Source organism: Pagrus pagrus (assembly GCF_965226575.1).
Source record: "Pagrus pagrus genome assembly, chromosome: 7".
NCBI lineage: Eukaryota > Metazoa > Chordata > Actinopteri > Spariformes > Sparidae > Pagrus > Pagrus pagrus.
Window position 1 is genome coordinate 33497538 of NC_140191.1, and position 27088 is coordinate 33524625.

A 27088-nucleotide genomic window follows, 5' to 3' on the forward strand; every position below is an offset into this window, starting at 1 on the left:
TGTCGACAATATTTTTCGATAGTAGATAAACTACTATGTAATCCAGCTGCTGGGTGTAAACTGGTAAGGAAGCGACATTAAAATTGATTTGTAAAAGCGTTGTACTGTATATGCAAACCATTTGGTAACCATTTATGTATGTCACCACTTATGAATGTTTGTCTGTTGAGCCTGTATCCTACTCTGTGTACTTTGGCAGTTCATTGCGTCCATTAAAAAGTTTGTGACACAGTGACCGTACAATAAACCCCACCCCACATTTAATATTGCTGCACAAGTCACCTTTTTTCCATCTTTGTCTTCCTGTTTATCTTTATGTAAAACGTATGTATAATGTTAATTTGCATTTAAAGGAATAGTTCACTCTAGAACAAAATTCAGTCATTATCGACTCACCCTCATGCTGATGAGAAGTCCGGTGTAGTTCCTTATTCCTCAAAGTGCAGCTGGAGACCCGCGGGGGTTCCCTCCTGCAGCAAAAATCCATATAAGGAGCATCAATGGCGTCTGAGACGAAAAGGTCCATAAAACTACACAAAAACTTTGTAATATTCCTCCATACTGCTCGTCCGCTGCAATCCAAGTGTCCTGAAGTGGCGACATTCAGAGTTTACTCGAAACAACGTCATTTAGTACATTTTTCTAGCCTAAACAGTCACTATGCTATATCTGCCTGGAGGCACGCTCCCGCATGCACGCGAGTCTCCCTCACAGCCGTTTGCACTACGGAAGCCACGGCAGACAAGATCAACAGAACTCGCAATAGATACACACCGGTATTTACATCCTGACTGAATTTCATTCTAGAGTGAACTATTCCTTTAAGTTCCTCATGAGCTGCTGTCAGTCACCAGAATTTGTTTTCCCATCAAGAGTCTTGATGATGCCAAAACTATCTAATCAGTACCTGTCAGTCTGTATGACTTCACATTGGACAGTTTGTAGAAAGTCAGTGTGAACAGGAGCTGAACTAATATCAACAATAGCCATATTACTTTCTTTGATTTTGGCTAAATTAGCTGAACACAAGAGTGAAATCACACATCTCTGCAAATAGCAGGTTCAAATGGGTTTTAAACAGCATTACACATTAAAGGGATAGTTTGGGTCTTTGAAGTAGTTGGTTTGAGGTTGTTATTACTAACGACTTAATACTTCAAATCTGGATATTAACATTGTTCTTGTGTTGTCCCTACACTGTGTGGTCAGCTCTTGCAGTATCCCACTCCACTAGGCTCAGAGGTGTTTGCTGATGTCATGTTTTCTCCAAAGCCACACAGGTCAGCCCCTCAGAACTGCAAGATGTGTTTCAGGAGACCTCCTCCAATATCTTCCAGATCAACGCCAACGGTAAAGAGGCCTTGTTTCAACAAAAGCGTGTGTGTGTGTATGTGTTTTATATTGTGTATTGTGTGCATTTGTCCTGTACATACAGCAAATACCTAAAACCTTCGTATGGCATCAGATATTTTTTATATTATTTCCATATCATATGTATTCACTCTGTTAACAATAGATGAAATCTGGTGAGAGGTCATTTCAACATATTTAAAACTTGACGGTTTGTGAGTCCATTATGCACTATCAATGTTTGTATTCTTCGATTGTGCCTCCAGTTGTCACACTAGAGAAGAATCTGCAGTCACTGGGAACATCTAGAGATACAGCAGAGCTACGACAGAGTCTGTGAGTAACATACACACCAGCTGTTGAATGTAATGAATGCAATTGCAAAGCTTTTTTTTTCACTACACATTCCTTATATTTACTTATGTAGTTATTTTATAAACAAAGATGAAGTAGCATATGAAGAACTTTCAAAATAGTGATGCATAATGTAATTACACAAATAAAAAATCAAAGGATATACAAAATTTGATCTTAAACAATTAGTCAGTTAATCAATAAGTGGATGATCAATTATAATATAAAAAATCACGTACTGTTTTGATGACTGATTAATCATTTAAAGACATATTTTATAATCCTGCTTTTTACAATGTCTACGAACTACTACACCTTTGTTATATACAGTATTCTAGACAGAGTTGTGTATTTACATTACCACAAATATTTCCAACAATGTTCAAACTCAACTCACTGCTCAAGATAACAACACGTTTCAAGTCAGAGAGTGAGGAAAGAAGTCGGCAAACGCGACGAGCTTCAGAAATGAAATACTTTGTGTATCAGTGTGTCATTTTTCAAGCAAAAATGGTAGGCAACGATTTCAGCATCTCAAATGTGTCTATATAAATCCTTTCCTTGTCTTTGATTAAAGTGACATTACAGTGTCACTTTCAGCACTGAATAATTGTGATAAACATTTCTCACTTTTTTCTGACATTCTACAATGCAATGAATAGATTAATCCAGTAAAGAATTAGCAGATAAATCCATAATCTAAATAACACATTCAGAACATTGTGCCTGTTTCAACATTAATGCACAAGTAATATTTCATAGCACATATATAGTTTATCATCAGATATTCTATGTAAACTCCAAATAATTATATATAGTAGTATAATGCATCATTTGATTGTTATATAAAATCCCAGACACCATTTTTTCTGCATCAAGTAGACCTACATTGCCCTGATAATACATACAAACATTTATTTAGCTAACATTAGGATGAATTTTTACTTGTAATTTATATTTCTACAGCATGGCACTAAGTAAAGGATATGACAACTTTCTCAACCACTGGCAGCTCCCAGTAACCCCTGTATTTTCATTGTACACCCTAGGTAGTCCAGCTCGTTGGGATGGTAACTTTTATCTCTGCTTATACAAAGTGCCCATTTCTCTTTGTTTCATTGGCCTCTTTCATATTGATTATACTTTTTTAGTTGAGCTGCCAGCAATTACCAGATTCAAAGCTGATGACAAAGTGGCCAATCTAAGATGATTGCATCTGTTTAAAATGCATTACATCCCACTGTGTTGGCTGGCATGTTATCAATTCTATTGAACATTTTTTATGATCGCCTTGGAAACTTACTGACAATGCTTGGCTGCTTTTATTTTTAACTGCCCATTTTCCTTCAGCAGTATTGATGCTGGATGCAAACAACAATCCAGTGCCTCCGACTGTTGCAAATTACATCCAGGGTGATTCTTTGTGTTATTCAGCAGCTCTCAGTGTTTTTAAAAGATGGTTCCAGAGAACATTCAGGACGCCTCCTGTTTCAAGACACTAATGGTGACTTTTAGAGCTCATTGACTAAAGGACTTTGTTTTGTTTTGAACCATATTTTTTGCAGTTATCTCTTGTCGCCTGTGAGGAACTTTGAAATTAACACATGACACAATTTTAATAACATTAAGACACATAACCAAAAACGTTAATGATCATGAGCTCATTATGGGTTTTTCGGGAAATAGTTTAATTTTCTCCACTATGAGATGTGCTGAATCCAACATTTCTACCCCCAAAAGAGTAAAAATTCCAGGGACAAACAAAGACTTTTAAATGATTTTAGCAATTATTTAAGCTAAGAAAATATAACAATCTCTTTTATGTTTACAGTGATTTCAGTGACAAAGAGATAGCACCATGTAGATTGACAGAACCAAACTCAAGCTCTCTTGAACAGGGTCTATTGAGTGAACTGTCATTTTTTTGTGAATGTCTATTGACTGTGCTGTTGTTTTCCCTGTGAGGCGTTATTGACTGTAAGGTAGACATGAAAGTGGTCAGTTTGGGGGAAAATTGGCACAAAATGGTGGCTACAACTTCAACCTATATGGAAGGAGATGTTTGAGGAGATGTCGGTGTTCTCCCTTCATAATAATAACTAATCAAGGAAACAGTCTTATTACAAGGTCCATTTAGTATATGTTCCAGAGCTTTCAATCATATCATATGATGTTCATCAGCAGATGGAATTGACCCAGAGTTCATGGGATTGTAGATGTCTGAGCAGTTGGGTGGCTAATGAAAAACATTGCATGAAACCTACAGAGTAGCTAATAAATGGGCTTTATGGTAAGATTGTTTTCTCAACTGTTGTTTCTTAGGTCAAGAATGAACTTTCACCCCATCTTTAATCAGTTATTCCATCAATTATTACTAATCTTTTGCTTAGGAATTAACCTGAGGCGTTTCATGCCTATCTGGTTAGGACAGTTATTCAGGAGTCAGACCATGTCTCTCATGTCACTCACTCAATCAATGTAGTGGGGCGGCTTGACAGCATCATTCCAAAGAATCGTGCACTTGGTGATAAAAGCGTGAAATTTGGTACACTTATAGCCAAAGACAGTCCAAAAGAAATTAGATATCGGGCCATCGCGAATTTTCAATATAGCCACCATTGACTACCATTTCAATGTGAATTTTCTTTTGTGTGTCAATTATAATATGATAATGATCATATAGTTAGCTAAATGTATTTACCTCTTTGGAGTTTGTACATGAATGATACAAATACATTTCAAGATGGCTGTTATTTTTCAAGATGGCCGCCATGACTGGTTTGAAAATCACGATTTGGGGTCAAATCACACATTTTTATGATTAGGAATTCAGGTGGCAACTTTAGTATTTAGCCTATTTGGAAGCTCACGATGCAAGATAGGCCTAACTGACAATAGTAACTGACCAAACATGGGGTCAATCGTAGCAATCCCCTTCACAGTAACAGAGAGCTGTGCAGTCTAAGGCAGCTTTTTTGCACTTACACTGCTTAACACAACCCTTCTTACATTTGCAGGAGATAAGTTTGCCAGTGGACTGGCCTGCATCAGGCAGGCATGTCATAATGACCCTCAGATGCCTTTGACCAGCCCCATCTACAAGGAGAAGGAAGCTCTGGTGTTGACACAAGCATCTGACCCCATACATGGCCTCCTTGATAGACTGCCCTCTTAACATGCTACTTTAGGGCAGCCTTTGCTGGAGGGATTGACTGCACATTGCGCTTCTTTGCAAATAACTTCCTCCTAGCTTAGTCTATGTCTGTGGATGTGCTGGTTCGATCATAGAGCAGGATTATAAACCTTTCAATATTTGCCATTACCTCCTGTAGAATGTCATGTGGGGTAGAAGACAATTCTAATAGGGCATTTGTAAGCTTTTCATGGGCTGCTAGGTATCGAAAACTCTTTCCAGTACCAAATGCCAACCAAAGCTCATCCCCTGCCTTTAGAAATTGAGCTGCTGCCACAGCTAGAACCACAACATCGGTATAAACAGTTTGGATAATAATTTTCTGGTGACCATTTCTTCAAGAACTGCCTTATATACCTGCCTGAGAAGGAGGGCATTCTGTTCTTTGACATTTGAAAGATGTCTTGTTTTGTCATTGGGTGAATAACTCAGGGAGGTTTCTGATTAGTCTGTGAAATGACTTAAGGGCCACACCCCTTCAATGGGGAGGGGGAGAGAGCTGTCCACATTTCGAGGGCATCAGCATGTTCACTATTCGGTCTGCGGTATCTTCCTACTAAGTAGTCTTATATTAACAGCAGTCCACTATTTGAAACGTGGTATTAGCACGTTAACTATTTATTGGGAACAGGGTGTTAATGGGAAAATAATAATAAGGGTTTTACTAAAATAAGTTTAATTTACCTATTTTCAAGCCTAAATAAAGCAGACATGGTTCTGCGGTATCTTCCTACCAAGTAGCCTTATATTAACAGCAATCCACCATTTGAAATTAGCACGTTAGCATGTAACTATTTATGTGGAACAGGGTGTCAATGGAGGAAAAATAAGGGTTTTTCTTAAATAAGTTTTATTTATCTAGTTGTGAGCTAATTGTAATAAAAAGATAAGTTTTAAAATAAGTTTTATTTATCTAGTTGTAAGCCTCACCTGAGCCGAGCATATGACAAATATGAACTCAAGGCATGTTGCAATGGTCAAGTCACAGCTGATCTTTCCAATGAATTGAAGGACTTGAAGGTGACATCAACATGTCACTATTTTTGAGACTTAGGTATTTGTGAAGTTTGAGGGAAAAGATTGAAATTAAGCTAAATTCCGTCTGGCTAATTTTAACTAGCACCGCTTACATTTGTGTGTGATATCTGCAAGTAAATGGTGGCCATCTTGAATTGTGAGAACAAAGGAAGATTCTGGGCTTATTACACATTGCAGATTTTATTTCTGCATGATAAAATGTATAATTATTTATGGAGATCGACCATATCATATGCAATATACGAAACTTTATTACAATTACAATGTTCATGCTGATCGTGGCAACCATCTTGAATTTTTATTGATTTATATGTGTTCTTCATGTATAAACTTCCTTAAACTAGGTATGGTAAATAAATTTAACTAACAAGATCATCAACATCATATTCTATACCATGCAAATAAGAAAATTGATCTGAATACTGTTGTCAATGGCGGCAATTTTTAAAATGGCCACCACAGCTGCCATGTTGAAAATTCACGATGGCCCGATATCCAAGACTGCCTTTGGCCTTAACTGTACCAAATTTCATGCTTTTATCACAAAGTGCACGATTTTTCAGCTAAGCCGCCCCACTAATCTGCATTTTACATTCTGGGTCATTTACATATGTACATAACGTCCATAATGAGGTTTGGGACTAACACACCAATAGATCTTTATCATAGTGGTAGCATAACATTCAAAGCACTGTGTTATACAAGAAGTCAACCATACCTGCATGTTTTATTACTTTAGCTGGGTTTTTTTTACAAGTATAGCATGATGCACAATAAATTAAACTATCACAATAATAAATTAATCCTAATATACAAAAAGTATACATATTACTTTGTCATTTGTGACTGTATCACACAGCCTACTTCAGGTTTCATGATGTGATCCATGTATAGACCTGGCAACTGGTGCACGGGTGTGCTGTGCAGCTGGTGCTTGGGCGCCCAGCTCCGCCCAGTATCACCCAGTTGAAACTTAGCCCACCCTTCACCCATCCTAACAGCCACTGACATCTATCCACCCTCTGCCTAACGGTACCTTGTCCCCTGCATTAACTGCAACATAATGAAGGACTAAAGCTATCTGATCCCCATCCAGTCACATTGAAGAAGGCCATACACATGCATATGCAGCACTAATCTCACACAGAGCAGATCGTCACACACATGTTCTTCTGCAGGAAGCAACACTCTTGAGTTTTGTGATATAAAAGCAAGTCTTCCTTGTGCCCGTGGTTAGAATGGTAACCCGCCATCTGCCTGCCTGTCTTCAGGCAAAAAACTTGAATCTCACGGTTATTAGAATTTGACCCGACCCTGTAATCGTGGAAATGCACACGGCAAAAAGTCTAAGTGGATTAATGGCTGGCACCCTCTGAGTGTCATTGTCTTTGTTAGCGCATTAGGCATTCACTGGTGTTCTGGCTGTAACAACCCAGAGGACATGGAGCTGTGTTTGGAGGAAAGCGCCCCCGACTGACTTACAACATCTTAGCAGGCACAGTATGCTAAAGTACATCATAATGCTGGATAGACTCTACTGCAAGAAGGAAATTAAGTTTAAGAAGAGCAAGTAAAACATAAATGTTGTGGCAAAAACAAACGACAGCAAAAAAAAAAAAAAAAAACTGTAGTCAAGTACCATACTTACCTTGAATCCGTGTACCCAACGTTCTTTCGTTTTTTCGTTTCAAAACCAAATTAAAAAAACAGAAAAACAAGTTTGCTTTTCTGTTTTTCTCTTTTAAACCCAGAACGAAAAACAGGAAAAACAGATTAACACAAAACCACATTTTGTGGTCAGTTTTTATTGATCCATATACTCAAAACTGTTTTATTATGTGTCTGTGATGAATCTCAGTCTTGTAGCCCATCAACTATTTTGTAATTTCCAAGTTTGTTTCTTTTGTTGAGGAAAAAAATGTTCTCATCAGACAGATGAAATTGAACAAACTCATAACTTGATTACTTTGTCACGTGTGCTGCCAGAAATATCAGCTAATTTCACATCCCTATAAAGAAAAAACACAAACCAGATGGAGTGTGAATTTTGTCATTCATAAAGCCAACATGCTAAATAAACCAGGATTTATTTGAAAAAAGGCGAGACAACAAAGTATTTCTCTCTGCCTTCTTGACCTTCTCTCTGCAGTGTTTTGTCAGTTTTGATCTGTAGTTTTGCAATAAGTCAAAATAAAAGTATAGAGAAAGAAACACAAAAAAGTAAATTTTCATGAGTCTAATTAGACAAATTTTAGTTGCACATAATGAGTTAATGGCAGCAAGTGATCCTGCAGTGTTTTTGGAGTTTAGTTGATTTTAACAGTATGATCCTAAAACAACACTGGATCGTAATCTGAACCACAACTCACAAATGTTAATGATTAATTAAAGGATATGTTAATTCCAGACTTTCTTAGGTGTCAGAGGTCCTGCGCCTCTGTAAGGCCTTTAGTTTCAAAACAGTGTAGTACTGTACAGCGTTGTGGTGGAATAATGCGATTAGTTAAAGCAAAGACTGACAAGGGGAGGATAATTAAAAATACTTAGCTGCATGGATTATACCTATTTGCTTCATTTTCGACAGTGACATGAAACAACTGTTATCAATGTCACATCCATGTGTAAAGTACATAGCTGGCACAAAGACTGGAAGCAGGGGTCACTTATTATTGGGATTTTGATAATGTTCATACCACAAAAAACACAAGGCAAGATCTACCAAACCACTTTCCCAATAAAAACATACGTTTTTCTTTTTTTTGTAGCGACTCAACAGTTATCTGAAGTAAATACACAGCACAGCAACCTAATTGGCCGTATCCACATTTTTACAGCTGTGACAGGAGAGGCTATAGAGTCATACAACTAGTAATTAAAGTACTTTGTAATCACATCACAACTGTAATAGCAATTCCTAGAAGGCAGATAAATCAACAGTCATAACGGAGTTGGCGAGGCATATGCAGGAAACAGGTAGAATGTCAACAGGTAGAATGTCACAGCCATCTTTTTAGACTCAGATCCGGACTGTGTGGATGCACCTCTCCACCTCTACCTCCTCCACTGTTACACAATAAGCAGGCATCACTCTGCCTCACAAACCCACGTTGACGCACCGCTTTCATGCAGCTATGTGTGAACCAACAGTAGGTGTTGGAGATGCACATGTAAATGTCAGATGGATTTCCAAGCAGCAGCTATGTGTGTGTGGGTCATGAAGTGCATGCATGTGTAGTCAGCATGTCAGGCATGCTGAAACTTTTTCAGAGGACATGACTGCTATTAAAGGTATAATGCACCTCTGAAGTTTTCTAGGAAACAAGCTCGGTTATATTCACTGTCTTTAATCCAAATGCATTGGGGGTATCTCAGTGATTTCCAATGTAGAATTCTTAGCAAAAATTATAGTGGACATGCTGTGGACATTATCTTCCCCTTACATTGTGGGAATTTTGATGGGACTGTACTCAAATTTCTCAGAAAATAAAGTATTCACTTGTAAAATATATATATATTAAATCTTAGCATACTAAAGTATAGTTGTAGCCAGACTAATTATCAGTACACCCCAAGTATGTCAATAATTACTTAACTCAAAGTTTGCTATTTTGGAACAACTAATTTTGTACTTGTAGTAGTAGTATATTTTCATTGTAATTCAATTGTATCAAAAGCACAATTCAAAGTGTATTTGGTGTACTTTATGTGCATAAAGGGAAACACTGTTAGTATACTTTGTACACTTTGATTATATTGCTGTGTATGTATTAAATTACATGCTTCATTAGTTTATTTAAGGTCTACCTTGTTTATGTTATAAGTATATGCATATATCTATTGTGATTCCCTTACATAATACAAAAAATATACCATTTATATATTCTTATTGTTGTTATAATATACCAATATATAAACGTATTGGAATGGCCTTCCCACAGTCCTGAGTTGAACCCCATCGAGAACATGTGGACTGTGCTGAAGAAACAACTTTGTGCCAGGAAGCCAACAAATTTAGTTGAACTTCAACGATTCTGTCAAGAGGAGTGGTAAAAAATGCAGTCAGAGGACTATCAAATCAAATCAAATCAAATCAAATCAAATCAAATTTTATTTGTATAGCCCAAATTCACAAATCACAGTTTGCCTCAGAGGGCTTTACAATCTGTACAGAGACGACACCCTCTGTCCTTCGACCCTCGATTCGAGTGAGGAAAAACTTGCCCAAAAAAAAAAGGCCTTTTAACAGGGAAAAAAAAAATGCGGAAGAAACCTCAGGGAGAGCCACAGAGGAGGGATCCCTCTCCCAGGACGGACAGACGTGCAATAGATGTCGCATGTACAGAGCAGATCAACGAGATCACAATGTATACAATTATAATGGATGGTTGACAGGAATGAAAGTACATAAAGAGGTATTACAGCAATAATAATGAAATGCACATGGAAATGTGATTACTAGTAATAACAGTGGTAGTGGTTAACGGTAAGGATAGTATGTAGTAATGCATTACAATAATAGTAGTGGAACGTATGTAACAGAGATATGACTAATATTAGCAACAGTAGTGGTGGGTGTCAGGCAGGGCCATGGCAGTAGGCGCATCCACGATCAGGCAGGGCCATAGCAGTAGGCGCATCCACGATCAGGCAGGGCCATAGCAGTAGGCGCATCCACGATCCACGACCCGGGCGCGGCCAGGATCCATGGGAGCCTGTAGGACTAGAAAGCACAAGGACTCCGGGGAAGAAGTGAAGTCAGTGACATGCAGAGATGGGGCATGTATACAGGCATAATGTATACAGATGGAGAGGAGAGGAGGAGAGAGAAGCTCAGTGTGTCATTTGTCCCCCGGACTGGGCCTATAGCAGCATAACTAAGAGCTGGTCCAAGACGGGCCTGGGCCAGCCCTAACTATAAGCTATATCAAAAAGGAAGGTCTTAAGTCTACTCTTAAAGGTAGAGAGGGTGTCCGCCTCCCGGACCAAAACAGGAAGATGGTTCCACAGAAGAGGAGCTTGATAACTGATGGCTCTGGCTCCCATTCTACTTTTGGAGACTTTAGGAACTACAAGTAATCCTGCGTTCTGGGAGCGTAATGCTCTAGTTGGGTGATAGGGTAGTATGAGCTCCTGGAGATATGATGGTGCCTGACCATTAACAGCTTTGTAAGTGAGGAGAAGGATTTTAAACTATATTCTTGATTTTACAGGGAGCCAGTGCAGAGAGGCCAGTACAGGAGTAATATGATCTCTTTTCTTAGTTCCTGTCAGTACACATGCTGCAGCATTCTGGACCAGCTGGAGACTCTTTAGAGACTTGTTAGGGCAGCCTGATAATAGAGAATTACAATAGTCCAGCCTGGAAGTAACAAATGCATGGACTAGATCAGAAGCTTATGGATTGCTATCAAAAGCAACTAATTAAGACCAAGCAGATTTGGTCACATTTCAGACTAATTAATTTAAAATTAATTTAACTTGAATAATCAAATTCTTGTTAGTCCTGCCTACTTTCTGTTTAAGCACCACCCATTTCGAGTACAGATACGGATACAGATTAGTTATGTAAACAGATGCAGATAATGGTGCACGTGTTCATCTCTATTAATACGTTACAAATAAAGGGTTATTCCACTACAATAATAACTGTTTTAGAGAGGTGTTGGAGATGGTGTATTATGTTATACTGAAAGATGTTTCTATTGGTTTTTTTCCACACTATTTAGTTAGTGAGGATACCATTTTAATGCTTCTCATGCTAAAGACACACACCTCTGAACTGCAGTGTAGCACATTGACGGGTGTGATGTTGTACTGAGAATATAAAGAGTTCTCCGTTGAAATCAGTAGTCTTCCCTGAATTATTTTATGCGACTTCTCCCATGAAAAGGCCAATCTCCTCAGCTTTAGCTCACCAGTCAATCATCATCATCATCATTTTCCAATATTATTTTTTTACTATATATTATTTGAGTAAATTGTTTTATGTTTTTGAATAAGATTCTTACAAATTGCACCTTAATATGAGCTATCCCTTTACCGGTTAAAGCGATTAACATATTAATGCATTAATAATTATATTCCAGTAGTATCTTATTCTGCACTTTTATGTTTTGCAAAGCTAAAGTTCCAAATACTGGTTATCGGTTTCCTCAATAACTAATAATCAGTATTGGCCCTGAAAAATCAGTTGATCCCTAGTCTTTAGTTACAAACATCATTACATTACTTACTTTACCACCATCTCTTTTAACACCCAAACACATCCTTAATATTTCAGCTTGAGTTAAATTAATTCCTCAAATAAAATTCTATACCTGTGTTTTATAGTAAAACATTTTTTTTTTTTTTAAATCCGGTTGGTCCTTTAAATTTATTGATAACTAACATAATCTTCTATTTTGCAAACATGCAATTATTCAACTACTTATGAACAAAACCTAATCAGGATTCTCTATTACTGTATTTTCTAAGGTATTGAAAAAGACAATCGATCACACTGTGGATCACCCTCCAGACCCATCTAGAACTTGGGTTGGTCTTGAAACACCTGCTCAACACCTGCTACATTCATAATAGAACCCTTTCTGTTGTTACAGTTAATGCCATTTCCATTGTTGCTCATTTTAACTGTGATGTTCCTCAGGGGTCTATTCCTGGCTCACTGCTGTTCTCAATATACACGCTTCCTGTTCACCACAACATCCAGACCAATGGTGTTTTGCATCATTGTTATGTCATGTCTGCCTAAGCAATATTGCATGTTGGATGTCCCAACAGTTTTTAAGACTTAATGATAACAAATCTGAGGTTTATTGAAAATCATTTATGAATAATTAATATATCACTTTTTTTTTCTTTTTTATCCTTTTGCTATTATTTTGTGCCTTGTTTTTATTGTCTGTTCTTTTTCTATTATGATGTAAAGGTGCCCCTAACCACCTCTCAACCTCATCAATAGCAGCAGCTACCTTGCAGCTACCAAGTCACAGCATGAAAATAATACATCTCTGGTCAAGATGTTTTGAACTTCTCTCTCAGTTATTTTTAGGCAATTCTTGTGTGAACAACTGAGTGTGACACTATGAATTCCCCCCAGAGCAGACTGAATGAAAATACACGCCTTAATCTACATATTTCTCTTAGCCTGTCTTCCCTCTCTTAATGACATCAGACTTTTCAACTGGCTTCCTGTTTGATCACTGGGACAACGATAAGCACATTTGCCGCCTGATGCGGCTGGACAACATTTCATGAAATGTTTTAGCATAAACTGGACCTTACACCCTCCTCATGCCTCTAGACCTTGTTGCACCAAGCCAACACATCCCTGACCAGTCAGTCCACTGAACACATTTACAATGATTGTGTATTTAGCTCTGAGAAAAACACATCAAAACACATATGAACCCAGATCAGTAGTGCGGCTGAACACATCCTGTAGACACAGCTGTCACTGTGTGGTCAGTGTGGACAAGGTGTACAGCACAAGTGTATTTTGGACATAAGTCAGTGCTGAGTTTTACAAATGTTCTGCATTGTCATCTGAGCTAGTGAGAGGTCAGCAGTGTGTAGGAAGCAACTCCAGTTTTGTGGTTTAATCCTTATCAGAGCCCAGTATAAGCGCTGCTCTATCCAGTAAAGCCCTGAAACTATGATTGCAGTCAGAGAACGGCATCCCACCACCACCACCACCACCACCTTTTCTCCCCCCACCCCAGCCATTCCATCCTCCACACCTCGCCCTGCAGCCAGCTGCTCCTGACTCCTTGGTTCTCCTTTAGACCTCAGAGGAATACCAAGCACAAAGCAGGCAGGAGAAACACACAACTGAGGTGACTGATTGAAATTCACAGTGTGAGCAATTCCAATCTTTCGCATGTTGTTTCTGGCTGCCTGGCTCTCGAGTTTGTTGTGGGGGAAGAGTGTGACTAGTAGATGTATCACTGTGAAGCGATACAGCAGAGGTCTTCTCAGGGGTCCTCAGTAGTGGGCGAGCTCTGATTGTTTGGTAATAGCGTGACAGGGGTGGGCGGGGCTACCACTGACTCATGGATGATCCATCAGAGCTCATCAGCACCGAAGCACAGCTCAGATTGTATTTTTAGACTCCAAATTTGAAAGGATTCCCTTTGTTTGTCAACCTGACAAACCTATCATACGAGTGCACTTTTCTAGCTTTATTAAAAGTTGCTGTTGAGTAACTTAAAATCCTTCCAGTCTTGTCAGTGAGCAGAATTTGACCTCATCCTCGACTGACAGCTGCTCCTTTTGAGCTGGATTTTCCAACTTAAAGGAATGATAGTTCGTCCGTTGGTCAGCTTTCTGTGCATGACATGTCAAAAACTACTGTATCATCCTCATCGAAAGCAAATAAGTCACCGGTGCTGGAGACGTGGGTTTTGTTGCATTACATCGTGCTCATCGTGGGAGAAAGCCCGACACTTGGCAGTCAGCAGTCCTCAGGGCTTCTATCCTCTTCTCTTCTCTCAGCACTATACTTTAAACTTTGGCAATGTGAACAACTTATGTAACAAAGTAACGAAATAATCATTTTGATTAGTAACTGGAATGTGTTGCTTTACTGAGTTGCAGACAAATGTAATGTGATTACAGTAATGCTTACTTTGTAATGTACCCCTAACACTGATTCTCAAAGTATAAGCCTTTAGGTCCAATAAAAATCGAGAAATCTCAAGGAGCTGTATCTGTTAATTATTTCAGTAGCATTCATGTGGGTGGGGAATCAGCACGGAGTTAGCAGTTCAGTCAGAGAAGAACAATAATGTTTATGCTCTATAGGAGCAAAAATACTGATGCAGCAGGGTCCGATGTCTAGTCCAGTCATGCAGTGTAGGTGTCAACTGTGAGGGCTCTGGCAGTTAAATGGTGGGTCGTCTAGCAAAATAGTTAAACCTATCTCAACTTTGTCTTAATTGTATGCAAAGTTATCTGGCAGATACTGTGGTGGTCAACTGAATACATGCAAGCACTAGTACCAGTGAACCATGGCTCATGTTTTTAATGCAGACACAGATGTAAGCAATGCTGGGTGACAAATCTCATTTATAGTTGGTAATGTTGGAGAGCTAGCAAGATTTGAAAGTGGCACCTCGTCTAAGCTCCACCCCCTTCTCCCCCTTCCGTCAGTGCTCCGTCCAAAGCCCCGCCCCCACAAACTTGAACGCGCATCAGACAGTCCGTCAGCAGGGCAGAGGAGAGCCATTAGCATTGGGCTAATACAAGCTACAAAAGTAGCTAAGTTGGCTAACGTTACATATTTCATGAAAATAACAAATCCCCCCGAAGCAAAACAAATCATTACCTGTCCAACAGAAAGACAGCACCCTCTGCATCACTTCTGGAAGTGCTACTTTAGCTGCATTTCCTCTGCCATTGTTCTCTCCTGCTAACTGTGCTAACTCTTCTTCTGCTGCTGTTTTATGGCTGTTGGCAAACAACTGTTAGGTGTGCATTACCGCAACCTTCCGACATGGAGTGTGGATCTCCTGCTAACTCATATGGAGTGTGCTGAATATATCCGGCAACGGTGACACGTGATGAGTGCGCGCCATGGATGTATTATATAACTGGATACCGGACCGGAAAATGGCGGCCGTTGATTTCAACGGAGTTGCTCGCCTGGCGCATACGCCGAAAAAGTTTCTGACTTCTGGGTTTACTTCCGCGTTGTGGGGCCCATAGAGCATGCGCAGTTGAGTCACCTCCCATGATGCTCTGGGGCCTCCCATCATGCCCTGGGGCAATGAGAACGAGCAAATCGCGTTCTGGACAAGCGCTGCGCGCTCATGAGTGCTTGTGGATGAGTTTGAGCGGTAATGACAGATCTACACAATCAAATGATGGATTTATAGGGCACATTAACCGGTGATGTTCTCAAAGTCATGGTTATAGACTATACGTGGTTAATTTGTGTTGTTTTATTTTTTTTAAGTAAGGATAAAACGTTGTTCTCCGCTGTTTTCCTAACCCTCCTCTTGGTCGTATGCATTTGTTTTCAGCGAAGTCAATCGGTGGATCGATGGATTATCATATACATGTTATGTTGTGTGTATTTGTGTAGTCTGATCTGTCATAAACAACAGATTACATGTTACGGGGCGCGTTTGTGTCGCGGACTCACGGTGCCACAGAGATGGGAGCTTTTTTTTTTTTTCACCGAGACGAGAGAGCTGAGCCTGTGGCCAGAGCGACTGTCTGTGACACCGCCCGGTTCCAAGGCCCTGATCGCAGGTTTGGTTTTTAGCCACGATATGGAAGGAGCCTCCACTCTCCCTGTAACAAGTTACAAGTCATTTATCTACCATCGCAATTAGTCTGAAGCTGTTTAATGAAGGTAAAAATGAAACACAAGGTAAATACCCTGCATAGTTCTTCTCTATGCTACTCTGATCAGAGTGGCGTCCTTAGCAACCGCCTGTAGGAATTATTTTATCTGTTGTTGTAACTCCTATCTCTGGTCAATAGGTGGTGTTTTTTCTGTTCACTCTCCATATTCAACCTTTAACACACTGCTAACTCCTAACCCCCATGCAATATTTTAATACACCCACTCTTACTCCAAACAAAGATTAAGCTTTCCACCATCTACACAAGACATCTCTCACCGGTATAGTCCCTCCTGGAACTATAAAGAGGTGTCTGGCCCCCGGGGAAGCCTTCTGGCCAAAAATCCTGGAGCACAGAGGACAGTTTAGTGTTTCATACTGTACACAATGACACAACTAAATGCACACACTTATGGTACTATATTGTACATATGTAAGCCACAGTAATTATGGCACATGTTCCACCAAATACTAACAAAGTGATACAGCATGTCCAGTCTCCTCTATTCAGGATCCTGACTCTCCCTTTCAGGTGGAGCTGGTGTGATGTGTAAACAATGTTGTTTGCGAATCCAACAAAGTGCAAATATCTCTACCGAAGTGCAAGTGCCATTATTCATGTGCATTGTTGATTGTGCATATATGTATAAAAAATAATTGTAAAATATTTCCAAGGCTCAAACAAATCTGTCCGAAGTAAAAATTGTTTAATTTGTGATTACAGTCTGCAAACCTGAGAAAAATAGTTTGTAAGAGCCAAGTGAGAGTATAACATGTGACTGCATGTTGACTGTTGTTTTTTACTTTCTTTAAATAGAGAATGCTTTGACATTACGTAAGTAAAATGTGCATTTCTTAATTAATTTTATCTTATATTTTTCTATTTTATTCATCTTTATTATTTATTGCGTTGTAGTTTATACTTGCATCATCATCAGTATGCTCTGCTGCAGACTGCATGACTCCAGGCCGTCAGACTGAGACGGTTCAAACCGTAATAAAAGGTTGTTATGATAGGATGAAAAGGATATTGAACATCAGTCAAGGTGAGACCGAGACCCTAGTGACACACATCACCGACACTATCACATGCATGGTAAATAACTTTTCGACTTTTACACAGCAGTGGCACTGGCAGTAAGTGAAAATGCGGTCATTAAGCGGGTTTAACGCCAAAATACCTTTAGAATTGCATTTAAAATACATGCCATTAAAATATGAAACTTGTATCACAACTCTGTCTCGGAAAAAACTCACCCTGGAGTCATTTAATTCATTTTTCCGACCACGTTTAGCCCCGTTCAGAGCTGTCATTCAGCCAACAGGCATCCTCGCTCCCGAGACACAGCGCGACCGCGCTTGGGAGTTCACGCACACAGCTGTGACGTCACCATGGAAAATGAGACTTTGGGGGGGCTTTTCTGGCCTTTACAAAACTTTTTGACGGTTTAAAAGTCCATGACTTAAAAATATGGAATACAAAGATTAGCAATTAACAGGGGTTACAGCTGGAGGTGTCCTGAGAACAGTTTTACAGGCTTCTCTTTTACTATTGCGGTCTATGGGAAAAATGCTTTCTGGGCCCCGTGGGATTTTTTGTTGCAATACCACGAGTGGCCACTGGGAAAAATCGGCGTGTCTGCTGAGAGGCGGCGCCATATCCAGGTCTTATAATAGATCCATGGTGTGCGCAGGGAGGGGGGGGGCAGAGGGGGGTGCAGGCAGGACGACACATGAAGGCATCTGATTGGTTCCTTCCATTCGGACCGAATGGCAGGGATTGGTCAGAGTTTTTACAGGCCTGCAGCTGCCACAGAGGTCTGATTTATTTTGTTCCTTTTTCTGAACACATTATGTATGGACTACTCTCAGGGTGGGAAGACCATTTCACCCAGTATAACAAAAAGTGTTTCTGAACAGGATTACCAACTATACCTTTAAGTAAATAGTTTATGTTGAAGGAACTAAATCAACCAATCACGTCTGTCCGACCAACGTATACACAGGATGTTGGCGAGAAAAACTGGATGGCATCATAACTGTGTTTATAAGAATTCTGCAGAGTACCTTTGAGTTTTTAACTTAAGATAACAGGACCAACAAAGTTCATAACAATCACAACTTCTCTTGGCTTCTTTAAAAAAGTGCACCTTCATTTATCTCGAAAATAAACGTGACTTGCAAACTGCAAAACACTGAAAAAAATAAATAAAAAATGTGGTGACCGTAACATAAATTATCTGACTGTGGTAGCAGTAACTCCCTAGCTGACATGACTTTTCTGTGTATTGTAAACATTTCATGCTGACAGCGATCTCCAACTGCCACACTTTTTTGGTAGGTAGATTGGTACCTATCCATGACATTGTGAATAAAAACATGTTTTTCTTAAAACAAGATTGACATCATTCTGACTTAAGGCCTCTTCAGAAAACATAAACTATTGTTTCAGAATCGTCATGCTTGTGGTAAGTCTATCTTTGTCATGGTTTGGGTTTTTGGTGAAATGTTTCCGGTTGTATTTTGAAGATTGTATCCTTTAGAGATGTTCCGATACCATTTTTCCCTTCCTGATACCGATTCCAATACCTGGGCTTTCGATATCCGATACCAGTGCATATTACAAAAAAAAAAAAGAAGATTTTTGTTTTTTCTTATAACAGCTGTATGTACTACTAACCCTGTATGGGTGTGAAATAATTGCTATCACTGTTGTATGGCCTGACTCAGGTAAAACCTTGCAGAGAATTATTTTATTATCTATCTGACATTCAGTCATAACCAAAAAAGAAAAATAAAGAAATCTAGGAATAAATAACAATTCCTTTGTTAAACTGTTACATTTTTCAATAGAACCGTTTAAAACAGTAGTGCAACAATTACTTAAATAAATCTCGTAATAAATAATTCCCTTAAAATGTACTCATGGAACTCGTTTGCTTGCAGCACTGCACTTTGAAGGGCAAATGTTGACGGGGATACTGTGTCCACCCAGTGTGCAGACTCGTCGGAGGTCCAAATGTCAATAGTAAAGCTGATTGCCTGCACGTCTTTCAGCCTACGTGAAATGTGTTCCCTCACTGTCTCATAAATTTTGGGGAGAGCAGTTTTGTCAAGCTCTTTAGCGTGATGCGTCTTCAAATGCTTTATAAGGTTGCTGGTGTTGAAATTGGCTACACTCGTGCCCCCTCCAAATTACAGCCTTGCATACTAAACATGTCGCCGTTTTACTGGTGGGGTTAAAATAGCCAACATGTTGCTAGCTTTGTCAGACTCATGTGAAGCAACTTCCTGTGTTGGCTTTTAGAACAGGGAAGAAGAATTGATTTCTGGTGTGTAACATTAAGCAGAGCGAACAGAACTAACTGGGAAGTAGCAGGGTCCTGTTTCTAAATTACGTGGTATCGGTGGTAACGCTGACGAAACACTGATAGCACGTGATTCCGACAGCGTTTTGGTTGACAAACTTTGTTTGAAGCTGGAACCAATTGACAGAATTGTTGCACAGAGATCAACAAAATAATCATTTTCGACCCGACAAAATAAAATGTAAAGTTATTTATTCATACTGTTACTGATACTGTTAACTTTTATTCTGCACCTTTTCCACAAGCTCTGTAGATGTAAAATTATTTTTAAAAATGATGTGTCTACATAAACATATGACCTTTAATAAAGCATAGCCTGTATTACAAAGGACTTTAAAATAATTATACCTTTGAAAGTAAACTAATTTACCTACTTGCAATTCCGTACATTTAAAAGTACACTGAAGTATATAGGGACATGAAAATAGTTATATTTGTCAAAAGTAAACAAACTTTGATCGTAAGTATTTGCATTTTCATACACCTTTCAAAGGTAGACTTAAATACAACTTGAAATGTTGTTTGGAAGTCTACTTAAATACACCTGTAGTGAAGTGAAATTATAGTACACTTGCATAAGCATACTTTCTGTAAGTACACTTAATTACTATTATAATACTATAATTGCAATTTTCAATTTTGGGTCATTTTTGCTAAACTCTTAACAATCTACTGATTTTTCATCGTGGGAAATTAATGATCCAGTGTTTTGGAGCTTGACCCATTTTAGGGAGTATAAACAGGATATCTCTTCTTTGGCTGTAAGTTGTTTGCAGCATTTGAAATAAGGTATCTCATCACGGATTAGTGAGTGGGTTACTGTCATTGGTGAGTGCAACTTTTAAAATATTGTGGATTGTTTGATCCATTAAAGGTGTTCCTCAAATGAAACTTTTCATGTTTCAAGTTGTGGATCACTGCTGCACATTCATACTGAGTGTTATTTGTCATTCCTCCATGCAGATCCCTAATGCAGACTGCCTGCCTTACCATCTGTACTCTGCTGTTTTTGGTGGGTAATATGATGGAGCATTAGCTGACTGTGATTTCCACATAATCCTTCACGTCTGTTGTGAAGACATGTGATACAGCTAAACGATGACGCATCAGGCTGAGGTTTAGGACTTGTTAATCTTTCTGTTGTGTGTGTTTGTGTGTGGGTGCGAACTCATATTCTGGCTGAGACTGGTGTGTCTGTGAGCAGAATGCATTCCCAAACATAAAGCATTATGTACTGTAGTTGTTGATCAATACTACAGCATGTACAGTACGTAGACCAAGACAAGTTAGCAAAGTGAAGTGGATTTTTTATTTTATTGATTATGCACTATAATGCTATACAGTACTGCATTCTTTGGAATATTCAATTTATATTATCATACTCACTGATCTGAAGCATATACAGATTTACTGTTAACTTGGAGCAGAGATGTAAGATAGCATTCTAGTTGTTTAAAGCCTTAAATCCTGATTATATTATAAGTGTGGAACTTCTTCACATTGAAGACACTATTTCTGTCTATTATGACTTTGGCCAGGGAGAGACACTGGCTGCAGTCCAATTTAATTATTTCCTCACAGTAAAACTTTTATTTCTCACAGCAAAATTAACTTCTTCCCAGTCTACTTCACTGACACTGTTTTTAACCCTGCTCTGCATGAATATGATGGGGGATGTTTTTCAGGTATTTTTCCACTGTGACACACCAGCTACATGTAGATCAATATTTGAGTGGGGTATGCAGCAGCAGAGGTGTGTTTGTGTAGCAGCTGCCTATCTCTGCTGAGCAGCCCGTTATAGTGTCAAGACTGGCCGATGGGAATTGGCCTATGGGGGAGGCTGGTGTGGGGAGGGTGAAGGTGTGAACCTAGGATGACCTGACAGCATAGATATTTAATAAATGTCTTAACCCGGACGTGTTGGACAGTTATGAATATAGCTGCACCTTCAACCTTTCACCCTGCTGAAGCTTCCCAGTGAAAACATGGAAGGACATAGAGGATTTGGCTGTGTTACACTGTTCACCTCTATCAGAAAACTGTTAATACTCAGTCACTCTGCTGGCCAAATGTAATCTCAGTCACATATACCTGAGAGAAGGCTGGCTCAGAGAGTGCAAGGGTTAGTTAAAGTGGATAACAGGATTTTACTTCATACCCCGTTCAACCACAATGTGGGCAGCAATGGCAGATTGGCGCTGTCCATATTTCAGCTGGATGACTCCACAGGAAGCGGATGTATGTAGTGTAATGCTATGTTAACAGTTAGCAGTTAATGACTGCTTCGGCTGATATTTAACTTTAACAGCTCTTCTGTGAACTAAGTTAAGTGAACTAAAGATGTGTAACGTTAGGTTACTGTTTGTAGTTGCATAAGCCCATAAGTGAAACATACAGACTGACATACAGTATATGTTTACGCCCCGCTCGAAGGCAGTGTAGAGATCGCTGTTGATTAGCTGTGGCAGAGTGTAACTTTAACCAGCAGGTTTAACCAGCAGGTATACGGCATATTACTACACATTTTTTCAGTCGGCATTGCGTTTACCCACTTCTAAATCCCCTCTGATGTGCATTTTCGTTACATTGTCTGAGGGTATAGGTAAATACATACTTGTGGAAGCAGCCATCACTAATGCTAATGTAGCTCCTCAGGGATTTAAGCTGTTATTTTTCTAATTTTGACAGTCTAAACCGTGACAACATATAGTTAAGGTTGTAAGGACTTTGGCTGTTGGTAGCTGTTGTTTGTTTTGTTCAAATATGCCAAATTGTAAATTTATGGGTTATTGTTTTTCAGACGATGGCGCTAAACTAGCTAATGTGTGTGGCAGTTGCCACGTGTTGCCAAAGCAACAGTAAACATGACGTAATGTTATGGGCTAATGGAATGTTAATACTGTAGAGGGCAGGATAAGGCTATACAATACTGTGATTGTTGCCATATATTATTGTCAATTTCTTTATTTTTTATTTCTGTCGTTATAATAGTAACTAACTGATGAAACTACTAAGAGGTCATCTGAATGTCTATAAGTACGCCCTACATGTTTTGTAAACGCAATTTTAAGGTCATCAATATCCATGTTATCCATCAATATTCATTTTCCTGAGCTGCTGACACAGCAGATATTTGTGAAGACACTGTATAACTAGTAACCGCGATATCCCCGACTCCCTTAAAAAAATCACGCACTTTTGTGAGATGTTGAGTTATGTTGTGCACATTTATCTTTAAAAAAGAGCCTGAGACAGAGCAGGGAAAAGTGGCAGTTCTGGTCCAATAGACGAGTGTCGCGGCTCGCCCGGTATCCGGAGTTTGACGACCTCCGCCCGGTGTCGGAGAAGTACTCAGCCGGTGACAATCTTGTCCAGTGCCCAGCGGGATGGCACCGCTCGTGAGTGTTGGGGGCGGAGACAGTTTTTCTTGGCACAGAGTCTGTCTTTCGTTGGAAACCGCTTGCACGGTTTCTGAAACAGCCCGTTACTGAAACGTCTTTATCAATGATGATGATCTTAATAAAGACGATGGTCTTCTTCGTCGCTTTGAGTGGTGGTTCTTAGGCTCTGACTTATAAACTAATTTAACTTCTTGACTAAAATAACCAGGGATGAAACGTTGATCAGGCGGATCTTCCGTTGTTACTTAATACAAGATAATTTAAATTAAGTTCACTTCCTTTAAATCAGGCTACGATACTTCAAGATATAAAACAAATCAAAGCAGAACTTTGTTCTGTTAGAAACTTAACAAAAGTTGAAGCACTTGAAGGAAGTGAATCAATACAGCAAAATTAAAAAAAATGAGAAAAATCAACAGATGAGCAATTCTGCAGATTTCCCTGTCTTGAAGCGAGTGTGACGCAAAAGTAAGTAAAATTAAAAGAAGAGTAAGAGTTACGAGAGAGTAAGAGTAAGAATTTCAAGAAAGAGCTCAGAGGAAACTGTTCCTCTGTTTTATCTATTCTGATAACAGCCTGACTCAAGTGGGCGGGCTGTCAGCGCTCTCTCAGAGTATTTAACAAGTGTGAAACTGACAGAAACTAACTAAACTAACATTTTTAATGTTTCAAGATCGTGTTTCACCTTTCCCAGAATTTCACCATGGCTTAATATGTGGACTTTGTCTAACACGAAATCATATGGCATCATAAAATCATTTAACATTCAAAAAAAGAAAAGATAATAATCTTGGTAATAATCAAAACGTATTAAAAAGATGACTGAAAGTTGTCCCAATCATACCTGGACTCACCAGTAGAGGGTACTGTGGTTCCACCAAACACAGGATATTTTTACACATTAAATTTGATCTCAGTCAATCTTAATCGTAGAGAAATGTAGGAAAAATCTGTTTTAATAACTTTTCTTTCTGTTTCATAATTTGTTAACATTAAAGGATAACTACCGTTTTTTACAACCTGGACCTTATTTCTAGCAAAATATATGGTCATTTACTCACCCAGATAACTTTGGTGTCATTTGGAGTCGTTCGGATGAAATTAGATCCAGCGTAGCGCCGATATATCCATGTAATGCGAGTGACGGGGCATCGACACACAGCCTCTATATAACACATTATCTGCCACGAAACTAGTTCATTTCACCAATATTTTGTTACGATATGCTAGCGCTATTCCCCTCTGAGTCCGGGCTCGTCCGTTATCAACATCCGGGGTCAAACTAACAGTAGCAGCTACAGGTAAACAAGCCGGGCTGTCGCGGGTGCGCGCGCAGCTCAGAGACGACATCCTCCAGGTCAGAGGTAGTAGATCAGCCTACAGACCCCGGATGTTGATAACGGACGAGCCCGGACTCAGAGGGGAATAGCACGAGCGTATCATAACAAAATATTGGTGAAATGAACTAGTTTCGTGGCAGATAATGCTCATAAAGGCTGCGCTTCGGTGCCCCGTCTCTCCCATTATATGGATATATCGGCGCTACACTGGATCTAATTTCGTCCGAACAACTTCAAATGACACCAAAGTTATCTGGGTGAGTAAATGATCATATATTTAGCTAGAAATAAGGTCCAGGTTGTAAAAAACGGTAGTTATCCTTTAAGAAGATGAGGTTCTGGCATAATGGCTACTTAGAACCTTGTTGAAATCTGTGGAGGGACCTCCACATTGGAATGCAACAGATAAGAGACAAGCATGGTCATACATTTCTGAGTGTCAGGAGGATTAGGAAAAGGACAGGGGGGCCAAGAGTACTTTTACTCTGGAGCTGTATGTGTTAATTAGATCAGGAGAGAACACAGGACATCAGCAGTCAATGTTAGATAGTTGTAAATAAGAGGAGGGGGTCTCCTGTGAACCGTCTATCTGACGGCTTTATTGTAAAGAAAACAACGTCCTCCTTGCCAGGTGAAGAGGAGAGAGACTGCAAGGCGCCTCTTTCTGAAAAACAAAGTCAACTCATATCTGTAAAGGAATGTTTGCCTTCCACTTAGAACAAGGCCTCAAATAATAGCAGAGACGAGGGACATGTGTTCCTACATGTTCTACCTGGAGATGACGGGCTGCAGCCAGCTGCACACACTGTCACACAAGCAACACACACTGATCACAGCGAGAGTTTTCTTTTCTTTTTACAAATTAGATTAGGAAATTTACTCATATCAGATTCCTGTTCATTTACTCTGAGGATGAGAGGATGAAAAAATCTATGAAAAAATGAAATGAATATGTTCAGAATTGCGTTTTACTGATTTTTACCTGGTGATATACAAATTAGATTAGTAAATTTACTCTAATCAACACTCCTGTTCCCTTATTTTGAAGATGAGATGACAATATAAATATTTTTTTCTGTGTAAATATGTTCAAAAATCAGTTTTACTGAAAGTTACATTCAGTCACCCGGTGACGTCACAATATGCAAATTAGATGAGTAAATTTACTCCCATCGCAAACTTAAGGTCATTATGAATATTTTTCTCATTTACAGTGTGGATTTATCTCTCACCACTTCCAAGCTACAGCCTTTTGAAATCTTAAAATCCAAACGGAATATTTTCCTAAATAAACTCTGGCGCCTAGAGGGTTAACATCGCGGCAATGGCGTCCTCTGAAAGGAGAGACATCTGTAGATATTGTAGTTGATGTTAGCTAATGTTACATGTGATAGCTCATAGATATTTTTTTTTATGTGACAACACCAGAGAGAAACAGACGTGGTGTTTCAATCAAACTACTGTATGCTAAGGTCAGAGCAAACCTCCAGTCCACATGAGTGACCCTGATGTTATTCAATTTCTGGGGAAAACACTCAAAACGTGTCATTCTTGACTTGAAAATATTATTACTAAGATATTGCTTCAGAATATCAGCTCAACTTTTGTATACAAAGGTTGGCATATTGGTGAGCCCCATTTATAATGACATCATAATTCACTAAATTCTGTCTCTCTGTCCCTCTGTCTTTCTTCCAATCTTTATTTTCCCAGACACTCTATGCAGCAGCAAACCAACAAAGTCATCACCAGCACAAGCCAACTCATCAAACAGCTCTCCGATATAATCAGTGGCTCTTCACGGGTATTTTATGCTCCCTCTCCTCCCTCATTGAGTGTCATTTAAAAAAAAGAGTGGATTAAACAACATTGTGCTAATTACAGCTAATCTTGTTTTGTTGCACAGCAAGACCGTCTGCGCCTGACCAGACTAAAGACTGAACTCTCAGAGTCCGTGCAGCGTTATGGGGATCTGCAGAAGGTATCCACATATAGAATATCTCCATTTGCATCTATAAGCTCATTGATATTGTCAATCAGTTCCTATTAATAACTGATATTTAGATAGAGCTGCTCCATTAGCAGTAAGTAAACATACCTGAAAAGCTACTTGTTGCACAAACAGGCCAATTAAAACATGTCTGACGTTTTTTAAAAGAAGGAATAAAAAGACTCTTGTCTCTGTGTCTTCATTTGCTCTTCTTTCAGAAAATTGCGGAGCGCTCTAAGGCCTTGCTCCCTCCGGCACAAAAAGAGAAGAGGAAGGTGAGCTGGTATGCAGGATGAAAATCCAGCCTTTGTTTCACTGTCATTCATAAAACAGCAGGATGATGAGATGGCATTTCTCTGCTCGATGGCACCCTCACAAGGGCTCCTTTGAAGCTCAGCCTAGTCTCCTCCACTCTGTTATATTACAGTGGACTCCATTCATCACACCCAACTCTTATGCACTGCTGAAATGTCTTCTTTTTTATCTATAAAAGAGTTTTTTTTCACTGGGAAGTTCTCTAAAAGAGGCTAGTAATCTATCAAATGAAAGTCAATTCTAATTACAGACAGACTGGACATAAGTGAATCCTTATTTTTGATTACTAAAACAAGATAAAATAGGAGAAAACATATTGATCTCTATTTGAATAGGGGGTGATCGTAGCAGCAGAAGTAATAAATAGTGTAGAAACTGTGTGTGGATTCA

General features: G+C 39.2%; 1 protein-coding gene across 3 annotated transcripts in view; it reads left to right on the forward strand.

The window, feature by feature from the left end:
* tsnare1 (T-SNARE Domain Containing 1) overlaps positions 1 to 27088 on the forward strand; it is a 251305-nt gene that overhangs the window by 93417 nt on the left and 130800 nt on the right. For all 3 annotated transcript variants that reach the window (XM_084357776.1, XM_084357778.1, XM_084357777.1), the window contains exons 3-7: positions 1273 to 1350; positions 1617 to 1686; positions 26107 to 26197; positions 26300 to 26374; positions 26602 to 26658. In XM_084357776.1, the coding sequence (XP_084213902.1) occupies positions 1273 to 1350; positions 1617 to 1686; positions 26107 to 26197; positions 26300 to 26374; positions 26602 to 26658 (371 nt within the window). The remainder of the gene's footprint in view (positions 1 to 1272; positions 1351 to 1616; positions 1687 to 26106; positions 26198 to 26299; positions 26375 to 26601; positions 26659 to 27088) is intronic.